Raw genomic sequence first — 23,370 nt, forward strand, 5'->3', positions numbered from 1 at the left:
TCTTTTCTAATAAAAATAATTATGTAATGCAGCTTGATATGCTAGAGAGAACAATTAGAATGACACTGACTGACTCCTGGCTCTAACACTGTATGACTTTAGCCAAGTCACATAATCACAGCAATTTAGAAGTAAGGATAAATGATACCTCACCTATTTCACTGTGAAAGCTATTATGAGGATCATTTAAAGTCATGTACATGAAGATGTTTGGGGAAAGTTACTATATACACATAAATAAATCAGTTGAAATACTTAAGAACTACAAATGCTAACACTTAGGGATTCCTGTAGGGACAGTCCTAAAATTTAAGAAAAATGTTCTGAGAAAGTTGGCTGATCTGATTCTGTAGCTTTTGCACTCTTTGAAATGAGTGTCCCCTAGCTTCTCATAATATTTAAATGCTTTCCAAGAACTAAAGGGTTGATGGGTATCTAAAACAGTTTAAAGAAAATTAATACCTAGATCCTCAATTTTCTCATTTACTCGTCTTTAAAAAAAAAAAAAGAACTTTTTCCCTAAGAATGTGCCATGTTCCACATTTCCACCACTTCTTTGGCACCTGCCCTTCTTCCACTTGATGAAAGTAGTGACCCATTCATTCCTAATCTTATTCTAAGCACACTGTTCCAGGACTGGTCATAGTAATGATAGTAGGGAGAACTCACGGAGATTTATCAACGGTACATGTGGAAATAATAGTGTTGGGTGGGTTAAAAAGTGACTAATTCCGAAACTTAGTTAAATATTTAAATGAGTACTAATATTTGATGAATAACAAAACTGAAGACCTGATGAACCAATCACTGATTACAAGAATTTTAATCTTCCTGGTAGATAATTGGTTTTGACTCATAATCTAGAAAATTTGAAGAACCAAGGAACACTTCTGTAATAAAATTCTTTTAATCCCTAAATATATATTTTTGAGAACAAGTTTCCAGAGCAACTCATGAAAACCAGTAATAAAATCAACTTTGATTTTGTTGACTGAAAATAGAAAAATTAATGTTGATCTGGATGATGGAACACAGGGGTCATCCTTGTGCAAGGAGGACTACAAGTTCAAGGTCAGCCTTGATAACTTAGATCGTCTTTAAAAAAAAAAAAAAAAAAATTAAAAGGGCTAGGGATGAAACTCAGTGGTAGAGTGCCTATGAGTTCAATTCCCAGTACCACCCCCGACAAAAAAATATCAATGTTGAATTCTTATTTCAAATGAATTGTTTTTTTCCTCTCTTTTTTCATAGTACTGGAAATTGAACACAGTGTTTTCTAATATTCTTACACCAGATTAAAAAATTCCCTAGGTGTGGTAACAAACATATATAATACCAGCAGTTTAGGAGGCTGAGGCAGGAGGATCTCAAGTTCAAAGCCAGTCTCAACAACTCAGTCAGGCCTTAATCAACTCAGTGAGACCCTGTCTCTAAATAAAATACAAAAAGGGCTGGGGATATGGCTCAGTAGTCAAGTGCCCCTGGGTTCAATTCGTGGTATCAAAAAAAAAAAAAAAAAAAAAACACAAAAAAAATTGTCTCAACAATTATGTAGAAGTAATGATAATTTGTGTCCATAGAAAAAGTTTTGAAGTTTAATGTCAACCTCATTGTCACTGAAAATTTAATAAAGAATTTTTAAGATATTTGCTTTTCCTATAAAAAATTACAAAAGACTAACATATCAAAAAATACATTATAGTAAGGTACAATTCTGCAGAGAAACTAAAATTCGAGTCCAAAGACAAAAGCGTGTGTAAAATTCTAACTTTCAAAAGAGCTTGCCATGGTATTTGAGATTCCAATGTAGTAATTTAAAGAATGATGTTAAGTCAGGCGTGATGGTACACACCTATAATCCCATGATTACAGGAAAGCTGAGTTGGAAAGATTATAAATTTGAGGCCAGCCCAAACAACTTAGGAAGACCCTGTCTCAAAAAAAAAAAAAAAAAAAAAAAAAAATGATGTCAAAGTTTCACTTTGTAATGCCAATATTTAAAATATGCTAGGAAGCATGTCTTTGGCAACTATTCATTAGCTTACAATGAAAATTTGAAATGAAAACTGCCAAATGTGAGGGAGTATATATTTCTCAAAAGTAGTTCTGGAGGTACTTGGACCAAAAAGATGAAGGATCACTGCTCTAGAATAGTGTTTCCTCAACTTTTAGCATGTGACTGATCTGAGAGATCTAGTAAAAGTTTACTAAGTAATTGTTCAAAGTTATTTTTTTTTTTTTGGTACTAAGTAAAAGTTTAAAAGTTATAAATTGGTGGAAGTTTACTGAGTACTCTCCTGGAAATTCTGATTCAGTGGTTCAGAATCTATTCTGACAAGGCCACCCCCATTCTATGTCAAGCTGACCAGTAATTCTGATGGGACTGTGAAGCATGATTTGAGAAACACCACTACGAATTAAAATATGAACTTGGGCTGGGGTTGTGGCTCAGTGGTAGAGCGCTCACCTAGCATGTGTGAGGCCCTGGGTTCAATCCTCAGCACCACATAAAAATAAAATAAAGGTATTACGTCCACCTACACCTAAAACAAAATATTTAAAAAGCAAAATATGAACTCTATCATTTTATAACTAGAAATCCTATGTAAAAGTTTCCTCATTTTATAATCATACCTCTTATGCAGACATAATATACTGTTCAGGCAAACATTATACATTTGTCTCTAAATACAGTTGGGAAATTACTGTGGATTGTTCCTAAGGCTTATGCATGCTAGTTCTCCACAACTGAGCTAGATCCCCATCCTACACTTATTTTTAAGGTTAAACACACACTCTATACTCTAAAAGAAATAATACTTGAGGAAAAAAAAGAAGAAAGTTACATATAGCTATCTGCATTACTTTTCAAAGTCCTTGTTACAAATATTAGGATTAAAAAGTCACATTAAAAGAGCAAAGGAACAATATCAGAAAATTGAAGTTCTAAGCTTGATTTTATCATTGTCTCTTGTGATTGTAGGTACATTAAAAGTTCCTTAGATTCTTTTTCACTTTTGTTAGTGAATAGGAGGGATACAACATCAGGGATTCTTAACCCATAGTATATGATGGGATTAAAGAGATCAAAGACACTCTTAAAATTAAATTAAAAATTTCACATGTATGTGTATTTTTCTAGGACAAGAGGACATACAGAATTAATCACATTCCCAAACATATCAAAGAAATGCTCCCGCCAACTAATTAGGAAAAAAAAAAATGTCTTTTAGTTTTAAAATTGTATGATTCTTACAAATGTAACTCTAGGCATACTTGTCTTTGGAGATGTGGCTGCATCATGGAATATTGAGGGCCGCTGTGCCTGGGTATCCCTGGTATTCTGGCAGCATTCTGAGCCAGTCTCATTTGATGGGCTTGAAAAGCTCCACAGTTCATGTTGCCTCTTTGCATGGTTTGCACACTGATTAATCTTGGAGGCTATAAAAAGTAGAAATTGCAATTTATATAATACTTTTTTATAAATGTATCTTTCAATTATAAAATGTTATGCTAAAAAATAATTCAGTCAGGATAGAAGGGTATAAAGAGTGAAAGTCACTATTCTCAACTCTAGCAACCAATCCTCAGAGAACTAATAATAATAAAAAATGTATGTATCACTCCAAATTTCCCTGTCCCTTATCTCTGTGTCTCAGGGTATGTATGTATGTATGTATGTATGTATGTGTGTATTTAAAGCACACTTAACTTATCTCACCCTGAAGTAACAGTTTTGAGTGTGAGGGGCAGAGAGCACAAGAAAGACCCAGAGATGGAAACGATCTGAAAAAAGGCCTGAAGAACATAATAGATTTTAGGCAATCTGGTTCTCTGTCCCATAATCATATGTGAAAAACAAGAAAGATCTGGTGTGGAGAGATAAGAACCTCAGCACTTTCAGAGTAATAGTAAGTTCCATGGCAAGTTATTTACCTACAGTTCTTCTTCACACTTCCCCATAGTCCTATCACAACCAGAGGAAATACTCTGACCTTTGAACTCTATTCCTGTTAGTAACTTTGAATGTGTACCTCATTTATATAAGATAACAAATAGTCTTGATTTGTTCATTATTTGTATCAATAATGCAGTAATACAATACTTACCTGTTGTTGTAACATCTGAGGGGCTGCTTGTCTAGGATGCTGTTGTGTTGTTGTTGTTGTTGTTGGTACAGGAGCTGGTGGTTGCTGCATCCTCATTTGTTGCAACTGCTGATGTTTCTGAGCATACACTTGTTGCTGCATGTGCTGGAGTCGAAGTTGTGCTAAATTAATCTGTCCAGGGGTTTTACTAATGTGGTTTGTCCCTGGAGGAACTTGTCCAACTACAACATTAGGAGTATAACCAGGAGCTGGTTTACTCTCTATTACTAGATTACCTGAAGATTTAAAAAATAAAAAGAATTTGCATATAATTAACCAAATGGGCTACTTTGTAGATTAATCACTATGTTCTCTTCCTTTTCTGACAACTATCAGCACTGCAAAGCTTTCAATACATGGTATAGCAAGAATGGGAGCTGGGGGAGGGGAGATAAGAGGAGGAGGATGGGAAAGATTATCAGAAACCTTACATATTCTGAAGCCCTCCTCCCAAAATGACTTTTAATTATTCAGAATATACAATCTGCCCTTATTCTTTGTTTATATAGGCTGTACAGAAAATTAAAGAGCTGAAAGAGATATTATTAGAAGATGCCCATATCTGGTTTTTTTTTTTATTTTTTGGGGGGGAAGGCAGGTACTGGGGATTGAACCCCATGGTCTCAACCACCGAGTCAAATCCTCAACCTGTTTTTTATGTCGAGAGAGCAATCTCACTAAACTGCTGAGGGTGGTTTCAAACTTGCAATCCTCCTGCTCAGCCTCTGAGTCATTGGGATTACAAGAGTGCACCACTGTGCCTAATGTAAATATCTCTTCATGGTAAAATTCAAAAGATATTGATTCCGTATGTTTCTGAATTGCTGAAATGTGAAGGACAGGGTACTGTATTGCTATAAAAGTGTTCTATGGAAATACTACATGGTTTATAACCTTAGAAGTGACCATTTTCCCTGAGCCATTGCTTTCTAGGGATAGAAGGCAAATTTTAGCAAAGTAAGATTTAAGGTAGAAGTTGAAGGCCACATAAAATGTATCACACAGACTTTGATTTTGCCTGTTTTTAACAAAAAATAGTCACATTTGAACATATTTGCTTTTCTTTTACCCAAAGATTACAATTTTTAAAAACAGAAAGCCATAAAGACTCTACTTTTGCAATTCCCAATGTTAAGGACTTGTCCATTCTGAAAGTTCATTTATGCCTTTGGTAGATATCTCTAACTGATGGGAAATTTATTGTGATGGCCAGGTTGACCTCAAATTCCTGGGCTCCAAGCAATTCTCTGGGTAGAACTGTGACCTGCCACAGCTGCAAAAACGTCTCCTCCCCCGACCGCCTTTTCTAAAAATTATAGCTGTTTTTTCTCTTTCTCTGTAACTTTCACCTATGGTCTTCAGGTCCACAATGTGAAGAAGAAAAGCAAAGTCCATTTTTCTTGTGTGTGAAAAGAGCTGCTTTTGTCTTTCAAACATTTCTCAGGACATAACTATTGAATACAGAGGTTTGCTGAAGGTCCTTCTCTAGTGCACCATTTGGCTTTAATTAAGTACTAAGTATCTAAAAAATTCTTCCAGAGTATGAATAATCCTTTGCTAAGATTCCTATGTGAAATAGTCAATATTAATTTAAAAAGATGTAGAATGAAACACTAGAAATGACACACATTGAAAAACACCATTACAAGGACTGGGGTGTAGTTCAGTGGTAGAACACAAGGCCCTACATTCAGTCCCTACCATCAAAACAAAACAAACAAAACCAACCCATGCTCACAAACTCATAAGTATTAAGATATAATGAAATAGCAATAAAAGCCATAAGTAGAGTTTCCAATGAATAAATATATTCTAAGTTATTCACATTTTAACGTTATAAACTTCATCTAAAATTTGCTTGACATGTTTTAATTTGGTGTTCCAAGTTATATTCATAAAATTATTTCTCACCTAAATTGACTACATTCTTTGCCCAGAAGGTAGGATCACAATGGAAACGTATTGCTCCATTAGCAGCAGGGACAGGATCACATCGTGCTTTCAAAATGTGACGCAACTGAAAAGTAATCTTCGAGGGAAAAAATTCTTATTAGTCTTAAACATACAAGGTAGAGACATTAAAAAAAAAAAGCTCATCGTGCAGTCCAACAGTGTCAAATCTCAGATGAGACTGTGTCAATATTTAAATCAGCTATGAAATAAAACGCATACACTTGAATTGCTGCCATCTTTTTTTTTTTTTAAAGTTAAAACAAAAACTTTATTCTAAATTGCTGCCATCTTTGACAATAAATTATATTAAGATACTAGGTATCTTCGAAAGAATAAATGCTATATGGTTCCATTTATATCAAATTCGAGAAAAAGACAGCAATCAGATTAGAGGTTGCCTAGGGTCTGGGGTAAAAGGGACAAAGAAACTTTTATAATGAAAAATTTTTGTATCTTGATGTGGGGCAGTGACATTTGCCAAAATTCAAGTTGATGCCTTTAAATAGGTGTAGTTCACCAAACACAAATAATATCTTAATGAAGTTGATAAAAGAAAAATAAAGATACTGGGGCTGGGGTTGTGGCTCAGTGGTAATGTACCCACCTAGCATGCATGAGGCACTGAGTTCCATCCTCAGTACCACATATAAATAAATAAATAAATAAATAAATAAATAAATAAATAAATAAATAAATAAATAAATAAATAAAAGCCACTGTGTCCATCTACAAAAAAAATTTTAAAATAAAAAATAAAGCCACTGTATGTCTTACCAGTCGCTTGCTATATAGTAGAGCTGTGCTGCTGCCACTAGCAATTGCCCAGTTAGTAAAGTTCATAACATGCTTCACCTGCCGTGAGAGGCCTGTGATGTCATTCTGCTGCTGTAGTAGCTTCATCTGTCTTTCTTTTGTAACATTCTGAAACAGAACAAGAGCTTCACTGAAGAATACTATATGAAAAAAAAAGTATGTACACAATACCTATATTTCCTTTTAAAATGAGAAAACTGGACAAGCTCATGATTATTTAATGAGCCTATGATCAATGAGAGGAAAGATTACTAACAAAGTGGAACTATAACTTGGGTTTTCTAAGCTAAAACAATTTACATATAGAAATTAACATTAGTTCATATCTTTTTTTCTTTCAGCACATGAAACGTATGTTGAAAATAGTGTCTTCCTATTAGGTTAATGCAATATACAATATGGAATTAAGAGTTGACCTTTACAAATAACTATATAATCTTAACTCACTACACTTTCTAAACCAACAAAAATGTCGCCAGTGCCACCTACTGGTGTGGCATGAGGTTGAAGATAAAATTTCTTCTCTTAACCTAAAATAAAACAAAAAGATAAATTCCAGAGCTCTAAGGGCAGAATTAGGACAACTTTTGATACGACAAATTCAAAAAGAACAAGAGGTGAAGACTGACCAAACTCGAAAAAACAATTTCAGAAAACCCTGCAAAGGAAAAATAAACTATTTAATTGGAAGGGACAGGTAATGTCTGATAGATATACTTTTGACATTCAGTATCTCAAACAACCTACCTACTTCTTTCTTAACCATTTTCTCCCACCAAAAATATTCAACTTAGTTTATTGGGCAATATTTTTCCTAAGAAAACAAGCTTCTCATTTTACAATAAAAATCAATGAATAAAAGTATCCAACTGACAAATCTGATTTACAACTTCACTAGAAATCATTCCTTTTACAAAGCTTAGGAAAACCTCTCTTTTTACAAAATGTAGGAACATATTACACTAGAAATTTTTAAATTATCATGTTAGGAGTATATGGCATATTCATTATTAGGTATTTACATAAATATACTTTAGCCTTAAAAGGCATCTTTTAATTCTGAAGCCATTGAAATGGTTTTAAAATGTTTTCATTGATGTATAGCTCAAATGTATTTATTTATGTTATAATACCTTAAACTATATCAAAAATAGTTACTGCTAAATGCTCTCCATTCACATGATCCTCTGCAGGAAGGTACGGGGAATCTATTAGGGTTGAAAGCAACTAATCAGATATACAATAGGAAAGAGACCCCCAACTTCAATGATATGGGCAAGAATACTTTTAATTTCACAATTAAGTTTAAATGGAAAGATTATTAAAAGACAGAAATTCAGAGATAATATTCTGTTCACATAATTTCTTTCATTTGCATGTAACTAATGTTCCTAATGTTTTTAAGAGTTGTAAGCAGAAAGCAAATGGGAAAAAAATTTAAGGGCAATCTGAGATAAATGGAAGTTACATAGTCAAATACATAGCTAAATTAATATTCAATGATATAAAGAACATAACCCCATATCATCTGAGCTATTTAATTAAGAGCACAAAATTCCAAACAGGAAATTTCAATGTAAGAAGTTTCTTTTCTGAGAAATTCAACTTCTCAGAAAATTCGCATTTGAAATCTGTTGAGCACAAATCAACTGTGGGCATTAAAGTCACTGATTAAAAACTAAATAAATTTACAAAAGTAACCAGTCACTTCTAGAAATTAATATCTACATAATCTCAAAATATGCAACACAAATACCTAGTACCAAAAAATAGCAATACTGAATGTTTATAAATTTCAAAATAAACAGCATGTTTGGCAAAACTATAGGAATATTTTAAAATAAGGTGAAATAACAAATGGCTCAAGTAGAAGCCCAACATGCATTTAAATGAAAAAGTTAGATTGGGGCCCCTTGTTGAGGGGTGGAGGGGGAAGAAATTTGACAGGTCTGCTTTGTCTTCATTTACATCACATTTTAATAATAGTTTTTTCATTACCAGGGAGGATATCACTATCTTCTAATATATACAGCTAAAGCTGATGTTATCAAATTGGGCTTCAAGTAATTAGCTAGAAAAAAGGTCTCTTTCCCAATAGAAAATTTTTAAAATTATTTTTATTTTACTTTACTTCCATATCCCCCAACCCATTTAAAAGAGCTTTCAATAAACATTAAAAACAGCTGAAGAGCAAAAGAAGCAGTTTTTGTTTTAGTTTGGCTTTGAACCATACCTCTAGCTGCTGTAAGAGAGATTTTCCTTTCTTATTAATTTCATTGATAAGGGTGAAAATGGCCACTTTAATTTCCTGTTCTACTCGTTTGTTAGTCTCATTTACTTCTTTTATCCTGAATAAGAGAAATGCATCATTAGGTTATCAACTTATCCTATGTCTCTGAGTCATCAACTGTTACAGAAATTCAACTGGGCACTTAATCAAGTAATTAAAGTCAAAACTTTGTCAAAGTGTACAACTTATGTTTCAGCAGACCTAACCATTTAATTTGGTCCAAACAAGCTATGTATAGAGACAAAGAATGAATTTAATATTTAGTAATTTTAAATCAAGCTCATAAAGGTCAGTTCATTAAGCTGGAGAAAAATCTCCTTAAATCTCTAGGACATGAATGTGATATACAAACACCTAAAGTAAGGAATGCACTAGTGTCAAATCTGGCATATTGGTTCTGTTTACTATTAATGCTTTCCATGAACAATATGCAAAAGAACAACGTGGGAACCAATTATCACCTTCTGAAAGGGCAGGAATCAAAATTGAAAGCATCTGTTTTCACTTAAAACCTAAGCACTTCAAATGAGGGTTCTGATACTCTCCCTTCTTTCATAACTTCCTCTCATAATAGTTTCCTACTATATGCATTAAAAAGAGCATTAGAACAGTTTCAATCTTGTTTCTTCTCTCTCTCTTTTTTTTTTCTGGTGGGGGGGGAGCTGGGGATTGAATCCAAGTCCTTTCACATATTAAGCATGTGTTCTACCACTGAGCAACACCCCAAATACCTGCAGTCCCTCAATCCATTTTTATTGGGAGTGCTAGGGATTGAACCCAGAGCCTTTTGCTTGACAAGCAAGCACTCTATGAACTAAGCTATATCCCCAGCTCCCCTCGATCTATTTTTAAGAATAGCTATTCATTTTAGAAATAGGTATGAGCACCCATAGTGGTTATGGAAGTTTTGGTTGCAAATATGATGTGGCTGATACCTTGGTAATTTACAAAATGGGACAAAAGGAATCTCATCAATATAAATAAAATGTCCACATAAAACCATAAGAGGCAGTCTTTACTTTTTATATATTCTACTTCAGTACGAACTTTCATTTACTAAATTCATATCTGAGTAACTTTAATACACTAAACAATAGTTCTGTAGTTTTTTGGGTTTTTTTTTTTTTTTTTTTTTTTTTCTTTTCCCTCCTTTGCCTGTATATCACAGCTTGTTTGGACACTTATTTGCAAATTTTATTGAATTTTGTCCTTATTAAAGTGATTGGAATACATTTTAAAAAATAAAGGAATTAATCACTTGGGATAAGAAATATAAGTCCTACAACATAAAATGACTGAGCCAAAGATGAAAATTATTAAGCCTGGTGAAAGCAGAGAATAGTCTTATTGGTCTTAGGAAAGAAGGAAGAAAAAAAGTACATTTAAAAATAACAGGCTGTCTCAAAGCAGGACTGCAAGGGACAAAGGAAGCAGTGTTAACCTGCCAGCTCCTGCCTGCCTGTCTTTACCCACCTGCTGCTGCCATGCTTCCTGTCATTTGAATAAACAGTGTTTCTACACAGTAAAAATGAATAAATAAACAAACAAACAAACAAATAGCAGGCTGGGTATGGTGGTGTATACCTGTAACCCTAGATATTTGGGAGGCTGAGGCAGTTTAGGAAACGTAGTGAGATTCTGTCTCAAAATAAAATTAAAAAGAGGGAGAGATGGAGCTCAGTTGTGAGCCACTGCCTAGCCCCCGGTTCACGTGTGTGTGTGTGTGTGTGTGTGTGTGTGTGTGTGTGTGTGTGTGTGTGTGTGTGTGTGTGTGTGTGTGGGATGTAGCTCTGTGTGGAACGCTTGCTTAATATGCACAAAATGTATGAGGCAAATAAACAACAAAGAAAGGAAAGCACATTTCTCTTCCCTGTGAAAAAAACTGCTTTTATCTTTCAAACATTCCTCAGGACATGACTGCTGGACTCATTAGCTTTCTAAAGCTCCTCAAAAACAAAAAAGGATAATGAAGAACGTGTCTAAAAGAGAGATTTTTATATTAGAGATTTTAAGACTTTTTAAAGCTTTCTGATGAAATCATTAATCTACCTACCCAAAGCTATATAATAACAGATAAATCTTTTATTTTATTTCTGAACACAGATTCAGGAACATATGTAAAAAATATATACAAAAGTATAGTATAAATATAAAACAGAATTTAAAAATATGGGACTGCCATATCAATCAAACTATCTTCCTCTGAAAGGGTCATCTATCAATAAGTTCTGAGAAGACACATTTGTCTTTTCCAACATAAACCACAACATATCAGCAATTTAACCTAACTAAAATACCCTGACATTTTTTTTAAAACAACAAAAAAAAACCCAAAAAGCAAAAACTAATCGACCATCATTCAACCACAAAAAACTCCAAAAAACAAGACAACCATCAATGAACAGTGTGTGTATTTATGTTTATTATCTACAGAAGCCTTTCATTTTCTTATTACTTACAGTGAAAAATTCTATGTTTAAAGCACTCTTTTCATTCATTCAACTATTCTGATATTTTTGAGCATCTGTTAAATGTACCCCCCCACACACACACAAACTGGGGATTGAACCCAGGGTCACTTAACTATTGAGCCACATCCCCAGTCCCCTCCCCCTTTTAAAAAAAAATTTTGAGACAGGGTCTCACTAAGTTATCTAAGGCCTTGCTAAATTGCTGAAGCTGGCTCTGAACTTGTGATCCTCCTGCGTTAGCCTTTAGTCACTGGGATTACAGGCCTGTGCCACCACACCCAGCTTGTTATGTGCCATTTTAATCATGACAAATTAATGAATTTAAATATTCAAGAAAAAGCTCCAATATTTGTGAGCCTATACAATAATCACATTGTGACCCTAGTCAAACTTTCAAGAATTTCCATGTTTTAATTATGTCAGCTCCAAGTGTTTGTCTTTCTAGTGTAAGAGTCCTAACCTTGTTAATCTATTTGCCCATGGAACTTATTCCCATTTTCCCCTATAAACTGATTTAATTTATATAAAAATGTACAAAAATAGAATAACTTCTTCATAATGATAAAAATAACACAGCAGCAGCTAAAATCTGAGTGCTTACCATATGCCAAAAACTGTATCATGTACACATGTTATAATACTACTAAGATAAATACTGTTTTTAATGCTTGTTTTAGAGATGGGAAAATAAATTTGTTCACGACTCTTGTTCTCTCTCCCCTCTTCCACACAATCTACTTTAAATTCTATAATTTAATTCTCTACATAATAATTATTTTTCCAAGTTTAAAGCTTACACAGACTAATCTTTAATTATAAAGTAGTCAAAAACACATCCTCAGAGTATAAAAATTTTCTGGTCAATTAAATTTGCTTAATTAACAAATATTATAACCCCAAACTCACATTACATCATTCTTTTAAAAAATTGAGTTTTCTATATATGTTTAACAAAATAAATTTTAAATGAACTCACTCCTCTTTAATAATTCTTGATGTGAAATTATGGTTTTACAGCAACACACTTACCTATTCTGCACCTGAGTAGCTGCAAAATGAACATAATTCTTCTTCTCAAGAAGCTTAGCCAATAGGTTCTCAATTGCACCTTTCTGATTTTGAAAAGCTTCTTCCAAAAACTGATACCTTCAAATCAAAACAAAAACTACATTTAAAACAAAAAATTGATCATTAAGATTGGGATATAAAGGACAGTTACTTGAGACAATTTTGAAACCTTACATAAATAATCAACTCCATATACTAGCCACTTGTGTATTACCTCAAAGGGAACTTTTAAATAAAAATTCCTTCTCTTCTGACCCTGGACAGCGATTATTAAAGAAAAAAATTACTGAAAACATGTTTTCCAATAAAATTTTGATTGAAGATTATACTTTTAAAAATCCAAATATTGGATTAAGTTATAAACATTTTAAGTCATAAAATACAAGCATACCATACAAAGTACTATCAAAGGAGAAGAAAAAAATTGGTCAGTTCCAACATCACAAAATCCACTGCTGCCACTGTAATATACAGTTGCTTGTTTGTCCTGGGAATTGAACCCAGGGCCTCATCTATACCAGGAAAGCATTCTATTACTGAAGTACTCCAGTTCTAATTATGCATTTCTACATGTAACTGTGATCATACTATATATGCAATTTTGAGTCTGAGTTTTATTCTTTATATTGTCTTTATAATCATACATGAAAAAATTTTTGAATTCCAGATGCCTTGTCAAACTTTCCAAAATGATTATATCAATTAAAAATATCATCAACACCACTTTAATTTCAATTCTGTCAACATGATTTGGTATATGTTAAAAATTTCTAATTATAATAGTAAAATTTTAGACTAACCATTAAAGTCTATAGTTCCTTCATTACTAGGAAGCTAAAATAATAGTTTTCTTTCCTTTTTGTAATTTATTAACTCAAAAAAATATTTTAAGTTTTCCCTATATGATTTCTACATGAGTAAAAAAGACCATATGGCTCATATATAGGCACAAATATGAGTTGATACTACACTGTGACAAGAGCTATAATGGTGACATATGTTATAATCAAAAACAAGAGTCTAGCACTTAAATCAGTCTCAATACCAAGGAAAACATCACAGAGAAGTCAGAACAGAAACTTCTGTTGGCATATTTGTGTACACTCTAAAGATGTTAACGTGGTCAAAGAAATATGCAAAGGTCAGAATAAGAGCCAATTAACTGATTTTTTTTTTTTTTTTTTTAATTCCAGAGGTAGCTGGAAATGGTGACACACACACCTGTGATCCTCATGACTTGGGAGGCTGATGCAGGAGGTTTGCAAGTTTGAGGTCAGCCTCAGCAATTTAGTGAGGCCCGAAGTAACTCAGAAAGACCCTGTCTCAGAAATAAAAAAGGCTGGGGACCTTAGATTGATGGTAAAGTGCTTTTGGGGGAGGGGTGGAGGGAGGGAGGGAAGGAAGGAAGGAAGGAAGGAAGGAAGGAAGGAAGGAAGGAAGGAGGGAGGGAGGGAGGGAGGGGAGGGGAGGGGGAGGGGAGGGGAGGGAAGACAAAGGGGATGGGGATGGGGGTGGGAGGAGGGGGAGGGAGAAAGAGAGAAGAACTGTGAAGGACCTAGTATACCATGCTATTTCTGCATTTTATTCTCTTAAGTAATGGGAAAACCTTGAAGATTTCTGAGCAGAATGTAAATATCAGATTTACACTCTAGGAAAATCATCAGACAGAAATAGAAAGGACCTAAAAAAGAGACTAGAAGTGAAAGACCAGTGAGAACTCGAAGACAGGCATTCGGATAATAGAGCAGGGTGTACATCATTGTTTGATATAACCAAACAAGCAAGAACTAACTCTGTAAGAGATCAGAAACAGTGGTGATCTGGGAGGTGGTTATGTCAAAATTCAATGCCTAGTTAAAGCAAAATCAAGGAAAAATGAAACATCTAAGATACTGAGGAAATTGAAACTGTCCTTTAGGACACTGGCATCACAAAAGTAAAGGCAGGAATTGAGATGCAAATAAAAAGGCTATGAGCATCTAGATGTCTTTATCTTCAGTGAAGGTCTCAGAGTAGACAAGGGGAAATTCTGTAAAATTAACATAAAGGGAAGTTTAGTAGATAAAGACTAATGGTCAGTAAGAAAAAGTGTAGAGCAATATGTGGATCTGTGCTATAGAAAATGGCTGGTGAAGTTTTTATTTTGTGCAGTGATTTAAAGAAAAATTTTACTGTGGAGATGTGTGTGTGTGTGTATATATAATATATATATATATATATTAAAATTTGCCAGGGGCTAAGGATGGGACTCAATGGCAGAGCACTTGTTTGATATGAATGAGGCCCTGGCTGAATTCACAGCACCACCCAGTTTAACTATTGATCTATTTATTAATTAACCATTCATCTATACATGTACCAAAGATAAAACCCAAGAGTGCTTAGTCACTGAACTACATTCCCAATCATTTTTATTTTTTAATTTTGAGACAGGGTCTCGCTAAATTGCTGAGGTTGGCCTCAAACTTGGAATCCTCCTGTCTTATCCTCCCAAATCCCTGGGATTATAGGCATGTACCACCACATCTGGGCAGTTTCACTACTTTTAAGCAAGCTAACTGTTTATAAGATTGTGCACACTGAAAACTATCTAAGATATTAATTAAACAGCCCCCATTATACATATGGGTATTTTAATTTAGAAGACTTTTAGCAGCACACAGTGGCACATGCTTTTAAGCTCAGCAGCTCAGGAGGCTGGAGGAGGAGAATCACAACTTCTAGGGTCAGCCTGGGCAACTTAGCAAGATCCTACCTCAGAATTAAAAAAAGAACTGAAATGTGGGTATATCTCAGTGGTTAAGGAGCTTGCCTACATGCTCAAGATTCTAGGTTCAATCCCCAGAACTGTGCACACACAAGTGCATGCATGCACATATACACACGCACATGCCACTTTTAAAATTTGTTTTGATAGACCTTTATTTATTTATATATATGTACATACACACACACACACACACACACACACACGTGTGGTGCTGAGAATCAAACCCGGTGTCTCACACATGCTAGGAAAGCGCTCTACCACTGAGCAAGAACTCCAGCCCCACATACCCCACTTTTAAACCTGTCCAACTTTGGGATGGGATACCCATGACAGCTGGTTTTTTCACTGAAGAACAGAATTTGATTTATTCCGTATATGATTTCTTTATGGCCAATAAAAAATGTTTTACTATGTTAAATCTATACAAATAAAGTAGAAATATCAAAATCCCATGCTAATCTTTTTGACTTAAAACACTATCAATGTGAAAAAGATCTTCTGAAGCTGGGTGTGGTAGCACATGCTATAATCCAGTGATTCAGGAAACTGAGGTAAGAAGATCACAAGTTCAAAGCTAGCCTCAGCAACAAAGGCAGGCCCTAAGCCACTTAGTAAGAACCTGTTTCAAAATAAAAAAATTAAAAAGCGGCTTGGGGTGTGGCTCAGTGGGTAAGCACCCCGGGTTCAATTCCTGGTACCAAAAACTAAATGAAATAAAAATTTTAAAATATGGGCTGGGGTTGTGGCTCAGTGGTAGAGCGCCTGCCTAGCATGCATGAAGCACTGGGTTCGATCCCCAGGACCATCTTTATTTAAAAAAAAAAAAGAACCTAATTAAACAAAAAATTTGAAAAATTAATAAAAAGGGCAAGGGATGTGGCTCAGTGATTAAGTACCCTTGAATTCAATCCCTGGTAACTCCCTCCCCGCAAAAAAAAAAAAAAAAAAAAAAAAACTTTAAAAGAGGGCTTGATTTGTAAGCAAGTAGGAAAAAGGCATTTAGTAGAAAAGTCAAATAGTATCAAATCTCACAAACTCCTAATTCATAAATTTAAAGTTGAACAAATATCCTCCTTCCAAAATAAGCACTTCAGAATCCTCTTAAGGCAATAACTTCACTGAAAACAAACAAAAAGCCTAGAAGTACAAAAGTACAGAGTTTTGAAACCACCTATTATTTTCAGAGTGAAGTAAAAGAAGGCAAAGCTAGAAGAGTGGGTTAAGTACCAAAGCTAAAGAGCATGTACATTCTGCTGTAGAAAGATTCAGATAATAAATAAGGGTGAAATGACAAATGCTGGTGAGGATGTGGGGGGAAAGGTACACTCGTACATGCTGTTGGACTACAAATTGGTACAACCACTCCAGAAAGCAGTATGGAGATTCTTCAGAAAACTTAGAATGGAACCACCATTTGACCCAGTTATCCCACTCCTTGGAATACACACAAGAGACTTAAAATCAGCATGCTATAGTGACGCTGCCACATAAATGTTTATGGCAGCTCAATTCACAAGAACTAAGTTACAGAACAAACTTAGGTTCCCTTCAACAGATGAATGGATAAAGAAAATGTGGTATATATACACATCGGAATATTACTCAATCATAAAGAAGAATGAACTTATGGCATTTGCTGGTAAATGGATGGAACTGGAGACTATTATGCTAAGTGAAATATGTCAATACCAAAAAATCAAAAGCCAAATAATTCTCTCTGATATGTGGATACTAACACAGAATGGGTGGGGGAAGAAGTTCACTGGATTAGACAAAGGGAAATGAAGGGAAGTGGGGAACGGGAATAAGAAAGACAGTAGAATGAAATGCACCTAACTTTCCTATGTTCAGTATGAATACACAACCAGTATTAAGTCCATATGAGACACAACCACAAGAATGGGAAATTATACTATCTCAAAATACTCTGTGTCAATGTATATCTAAAAAGAATTAATTTTTTTTAAAAATAAGTAAATAATGGTGAACTATCAAGGGATTTAGGTCTATCATCCGCCATTTGCCTGCCTCTCACCTGTTCATCGCCTGCCTTACACCTATCCATCACCCAACGCACAAGGTTCACCTCCCGATGGTCTGACAACAGTCAGCAAACTGATGGCCGACCGCCAGTGGAGCACCCATCCTGAGACACTTGCTGGAGGCTTGAAGCTCATTGTCAGGTACCTCTCATGCATCAGGCTACTGAACACTGGGAGGTTTCATTAGTAAATGAGTGTTATACTGTAGATTTTCGTTTTTCTCCTTTTTAAAAAATATGTTTTTATTTCTTTACTTTTCTTGCTCTCTTTTCCTTTTGTTTACCTGCTCCCCCAGAGTCTCTTTCTCCCTTTTTTGCATGCTAATATCCAATTTCTTTTGATTACACTCTCATCCTTTCTATTTTCTAGAACTTCTGTATATTCTTTTCTTATCCCATTAAGTCACATTCTACATCACTCTGCATCCTCTTTGTCCTCCATTAGAAACTGCAGACCTTATCGCAAAACTGTTTTACCAAAGATAATATTTGAACTTATTCTGTTTACTATGACAATTTTGTTATTGTCCCCATAGGGGCTATTTGGTCTAGGATTGCATAGTGTCTGATTTGGGCACTGCTAATATTGATCTCCCCTTAAAGAAAGGGTTTTGGAAACCTATAGGGCCACTATAAGCCTATAGGGGGAAATCTACAATACCCCAGATCTGCACTGCTAGAGGGGAAGATCCATGAACAACATGAAAAAGCAAGGGAAGAAAATGATCCAAACAAATCTAGATTCTATAGTAATAGAATCCAATGACAGTATGTTAGAAGAAATGTCAGAAAACGACTTCAGATTATACATGATTGAGATGATTTGCAAAGCAAAGGATGAGATAAGAGAGCAAATGCAGGCAATGAATGATAATACCAATAAGCTGAAAGAGCACCTGCAGGAAGCAAAAGATCATTTCAACAAAGAGATAGAGATTCTCAAAAACAAACAAACAAACAAAAAAAAAAAAAAACAACAACAAGGAAGTCCTTGAAATGAAGGAAACAGTAAACCAAATAAAAAACTCAATGGAAAGCATCAACAACAGACTAGACCACTTGGAAGACAGAACCTCAGACAATGAAGACAAAATAGTTAATCTTGAAAATAAAGTCGCCCAAACAGAGAAGATGGTAAGAAATCGTGAACAGAATCTCCAAGAACTATGGGACATCATGAAAAGACCAAATTTAAGAATTATTGGGATTGAGGAAGGCACAGAGATACAAACCAAAGGAATGAACAATCTATTCAATGAAATAATATCAGAAAACTTCCCAAACCTGAAGAATGAAATGGAAAATCAAATACAAGAGGCTTACAGAACACCAAATGCACAAAATCACAACAGATCCACAAGGCACATTATAATGAAAATGCCTAACATTCAAAATAAAGATAGGATTTTGAAGGCCGCGAGAGAAAAGCATCAGATTACATATAGGGGGAGACCAATACGGATAGCAGCCGACTTCTCAACCCAGACTCTAAAAGCTAGAAGGGCCTGGAACAACATATTTCAAGCTCTGAAAGAACATGGTTGACAACCAAGAATCCTATACCCAGCAAAACTAACTTCAGATTTGAAGATGAAATAAAATCCTTCCATGGTAAACAAAAGTTAAAAGAATTTACAAATGGAAAGCCTGCACTACAGAATGTTCTCAACAAAATATTCCATGAGGAGGAAATGAAAAACAACAATGGAGGTCAGCAAAGGGAGGAACTACCTTAGAGAAAAACCACTCAAAGGAGAAACCAAGCCAACTTAAAAACCAAAAATAAGCCAAATGACTGGGAATACGAATTATTTCTCAATGATAACCCTGAACGTTAATGGCCTAAACTCATCAATCAAAAGACATAGACTGGCAGAATGGATTAAAAAGAAAGACCCAACAATAAGCTGCCTGCAAGAGACTCATCTCATAGAAAAAGACATCCACAGACTAAAGGTGAAAAAATGGGAAAAAACCTACCACACACATGGACTCAGTAAAAAAGCAGGGATTTCCATCCTTATATCAGATAAAGTGGACTTCAAGCCAAAGTTAGTCAGAAGGGATAAAGAAGGACATTTCACATAGGTTAAGGGAACCATAAATCAGGAAGACATAACGACAGTAAATATTTATACCCCAAACAATGGTGCATCCCTGTACAAAAACAAATCCTTCTCAATTTCAAAAGAATCACATAGACCACAACACAATAATTCTGGGCAACTTTAACGCACCACTGTCACCACTAGATAGATCCTCCAAACAAAATCCAACCAAAGAAACCATAGAACTCAATAACACAATCAATAACCTAGACTTAATAGACATATATAGAATATTCCATCCATCAACGAGCGGATACACTTTCTTTTCAGCAGCACATGGAACCTTCTCAAAAATAGACCATATGTTATGCCACAAAGCAGCCCTTAGGAAATGCAAAAAAATAGAGATACTGCCTTGTGTCCTATCAGATCATAATGGACTGAGAGTAGAAATCAATAACAAAATAAAAAAAGGAAATTACTCCAACACTTGGAGACTAAATAATATGCTATTGAATGAAGCATGGGTAACAAAAAACATCAGGGAGGAGATTAAAAAATTCTTAGAGGTCAATGAGAATGATGATACAACATATCAAAATCTCTGGGACACTATGAGAGCGGTACTAAGAGGAAAATTCATTGCATGGAGCACATTCCAGAAAAGAATGAAAAGTCAACAACTAAATGACCTAACATTACAGCTCAAAGCCCTAGAAAAAGAAGAACAGAATAACAGCAAAAGTAGAAGACAGGAAATAATTAAAATCAGAGCTGAAATCAATGAAATTGAAACAAGGGATTTAAAAGTGATGATCAACTTGTCTGTTCACTTAAATCTCAATTTTATGATTAGAACAAAAGCACTAGAGTTTTTCAAACAGAAGAAACAAAACAAAAAAGGGAAAATATAAAGATAGTTTTTAGTTCTTTTTTTTTTTTAAGTTATAGGTGGACATAATAACTTTTTATTTATTTTTATGTGGTACTGGGGATCAAATCCAGTGCCTCACATGTGCTAGGTAAGTGCTCTACCGCTGAGTCATAACCCCAGTCCTAAAGGTAGTTTGGATTGCAAATCACCTCTCACAGTTTATAGATTTAATACCAACTTTTTTTTAACTAATCAAAATTCTAACTGAAATACTTCAGGAACAGGAAGAACCAACAAATAGAACAAGTATAATTTTGATGAACACAGAAATGCTATAAAGTAATTTTTTATTTTAATTTTGCATTATGAATCAGTGATTCTTAATGTGTTCTTAGACACAGTATTTTCAGTAGTACTTCAAAATGTCTAAGTTAAAATTTATATTTCCCAGGATTTAGTTTAAGATGAAAATCAAAGAAAACTTCCTAAGCTTTAGGTTAAAATTGTAGAAACTTGGTATAATAAATATACAACTGGTAATCTGGTTTTTATAAGAATGAATCATAATGCCTATGTTATTTTATTACTGGAAAACATGTAATGCAGTTTGTTGTGCTATTTTTGAAAATATGGTGTTCATGAAAAAAGAATGAGATGAATAATGTTTTCTTTAAAAAGTTGAGAACCACTCAGCTAATAACTTCAAACTTTTTCAAATGCACACCGTGTGTCTTAGTTAATCCTGAACACTACTACCTGACTTGCCAAATAAGTACAAAGTTATTCTTAGTCATTAATAATGTGTATTAATGATTTGATTCTGGAGCATCTGGGAAAACATTTATCCTAGTTTGTATTCAATTCAAATTATCCAGGGAAACTTCACTGGGAATTTGAACCCCAGATCTTTTTATTTTTTATACTAGAGATTGAACTCAGGGGCACTTTATCACTGAGCCACATCCCCAGCATTTTTTATTTTGAAACAGGATCTTACTAGGTTGCCGAGACTGGTCTCAAACTTGTGATCCTCTAGCCTCAACCTTTGGAGTTGCTGGGATTACAGGTATGTGCCACTATACCCAGCTACCCCAGACTTTTTGAAAAATTTTATTTTGAGACAGTCTTCACTTAATTGTCTAGGCTGACCTTGAACTTGCAATCTTCCTGCCTCAATCTCTTGCATAACTGGGATTATAGGCATACATCACCATGCTCAGCAAGAGGCCTTTTTAAAAACACTAGTTCTGTCATTTTTCTTCAGTTATTCTATTTTTTAAAATTAAATAGTATTTCAAACATATATTTGAGGCTCAGTTCCACTGACCCTATCATCTACTTTCAAAACTGATGGCAAATTTTATCAACATAATCACCTACTCTATCTCCTAGATTACTGTGAAGAAAATTCTGTACACCATATTTCATTTAAGCACTTCTCAAACTACAGATAGCATCAGCTAGACTTGCCCCATATCTAAGAGGAAAAAATGATGTTGTAGAAGAGCAGAGAGGAGAAACCTAGGATGCTGAAAATGCACACCATGTGAGTGGCCACTCCTGGGTGGCTGAGATTACAGCTGTGCACCACTGCTTCCAACAAAGAAAAGAAAATAGTCAAAGCAATCAGGGAAAAGCACTTACCATTCAGGAAGGAACGATATGGAAACCAACATTGGCAAGAATAAAATAACTTAGCAAAGGCGCATTAATGCAATCCTGTAATTCTAGCCTCAGGAGGCTGAGGTAGGAGAAGAGTTCAAAGTCAGACTCAGTAAAAGTGAGGCACTAAGCAACTCAGTGAGATTCTGTCACTAAATGAAATACAAAATAGGGCTGGGGTTGTGGCTCAGTAGTCAAGTACCCCTTAATTCAATCCCTGGTACCCACCCTCCCCCCAAAAAAAAGAATATAAATAACTTTATTTTAAATGTTAAAAGAAAAAAATTTCAACCCAGAATTTTAGAACAAATTATCCTTCTAAACTAAGAATTTTTATATGAACAGAAGCTGAGTAGATGGATACCCATTCTCTGGGACCCCTTTTTTGCAGAGAAGTCTGTCTCTGTTCTATCCTTAAATAAAACGTGCTTTCTATGCTTGGGAAAAAAAAGTTAAAAAGAAGCTGAGAAGAGCTGCTAAACAAAAAATGCTGGAGGAGTACACTCTTCAGGCAATAGAACATAACAGAGGGTAATTCATATATTTAGGAAGGAATGAGGTGAAACAGTAATGGTAATAAGCAAGTAAATATAAAACACTATGCTTTTATTTTCCCTTCTTATAACTATCTTAAAAGTCAGTTTTTTTTAAAAAAGGCACTACAAAGTAAGGTATAATTTATATATGAATAAATATTATAGAAAATAAAAATAGGGATTGGATAAAATATTTTTATAAGGTTACTAATAAAACCTTATAAAAGTGAGAAACAGTGCAATACTTTAAGTAGTCATTAAGTTAGATCTGCAAGTCATCTACATTACTCCTAAAGCAATCACTCAAGAATGAATAGGTAAGCTTTAAAAGCCAAGAGTAGATATAAAATAGAACACTACAAAGAAGATTTATAAACTTAAAAGGAAGACAGAAAGAAGTAACAGGAGAACAAAACAAAATAGAAAAAAAATTGTCAGGCTGTGACACGTGGTAGAAATGTACAAGGCCCCGGGTTCTAACTCCACCAACAAAACAGAAACCAAATAGTACATGTAAACCCAAGGTGTCAATTATTATGTTGAGTGTAACAAAATTAAATATTCTAATTAAAAGCTAGAGAAAGAGCCTCCAACTAAAAGATAGAGCCAGGGTCTCTCAACTATTTAGGAAGCTACTATGTGCTTGAATACTTGTGGAAGTCTGGTACTAAGTAGAATAAGCAGGAATGGTAGGAA

General features: G+C 34.5%; 1 protein-coding gene across 2 annotated transcripts in view; it reads right to left on the reverse strand.

The window, feature by feature from the left end:
- TRIM33 (tripartite motif containing 33) overlaps nt 1–23,370 on the reverse strand; it is a 119,281-nt gene that overhangs the window by 24,954 nt on the left and 70,957 nt on the right. For both annotated transcript variants that reach the window (XM_079135206.1, XM_079135207.1), the window contains exons 5-10: nt 12,705–12,821; nt 9,148–9,262; nt 6,876–7,022; nt 6,060–6,177; nt 4,110–4,384; nt 3,277–3,441 (exon numbers count right to left, since the gene is read on the reverse strand). In XM_079135206.1, the coding sequence (XP_078991332.1) occupies nt 3,277–3,441; nt 4,110–4,384; nt 6,060–6,177; nt 6,876–7,022; nt 9,148–9,262; nt 12,705–12,821 (937 nt within the window). The remainder of the gene's footprint in view (nt 1–3,276; nt 3,442–4,109; nt 4,385–6,059; nt 6,178–6,875; nt 7,023–9,147; nt 9,263–12,704; nt 12,822–23,370) is intronic.

Source organism: Sciurus vulgaris (genome assembly GCF_902686455.1).
Source record: "Sciurus vulgaris genome assembly, chromosome: 1".
NCBI lineage: Eukaryota > Metazoa > Chordata > Mammalia > Rodentia > Sciuridae > Sciurus > Sciurus vulgaris.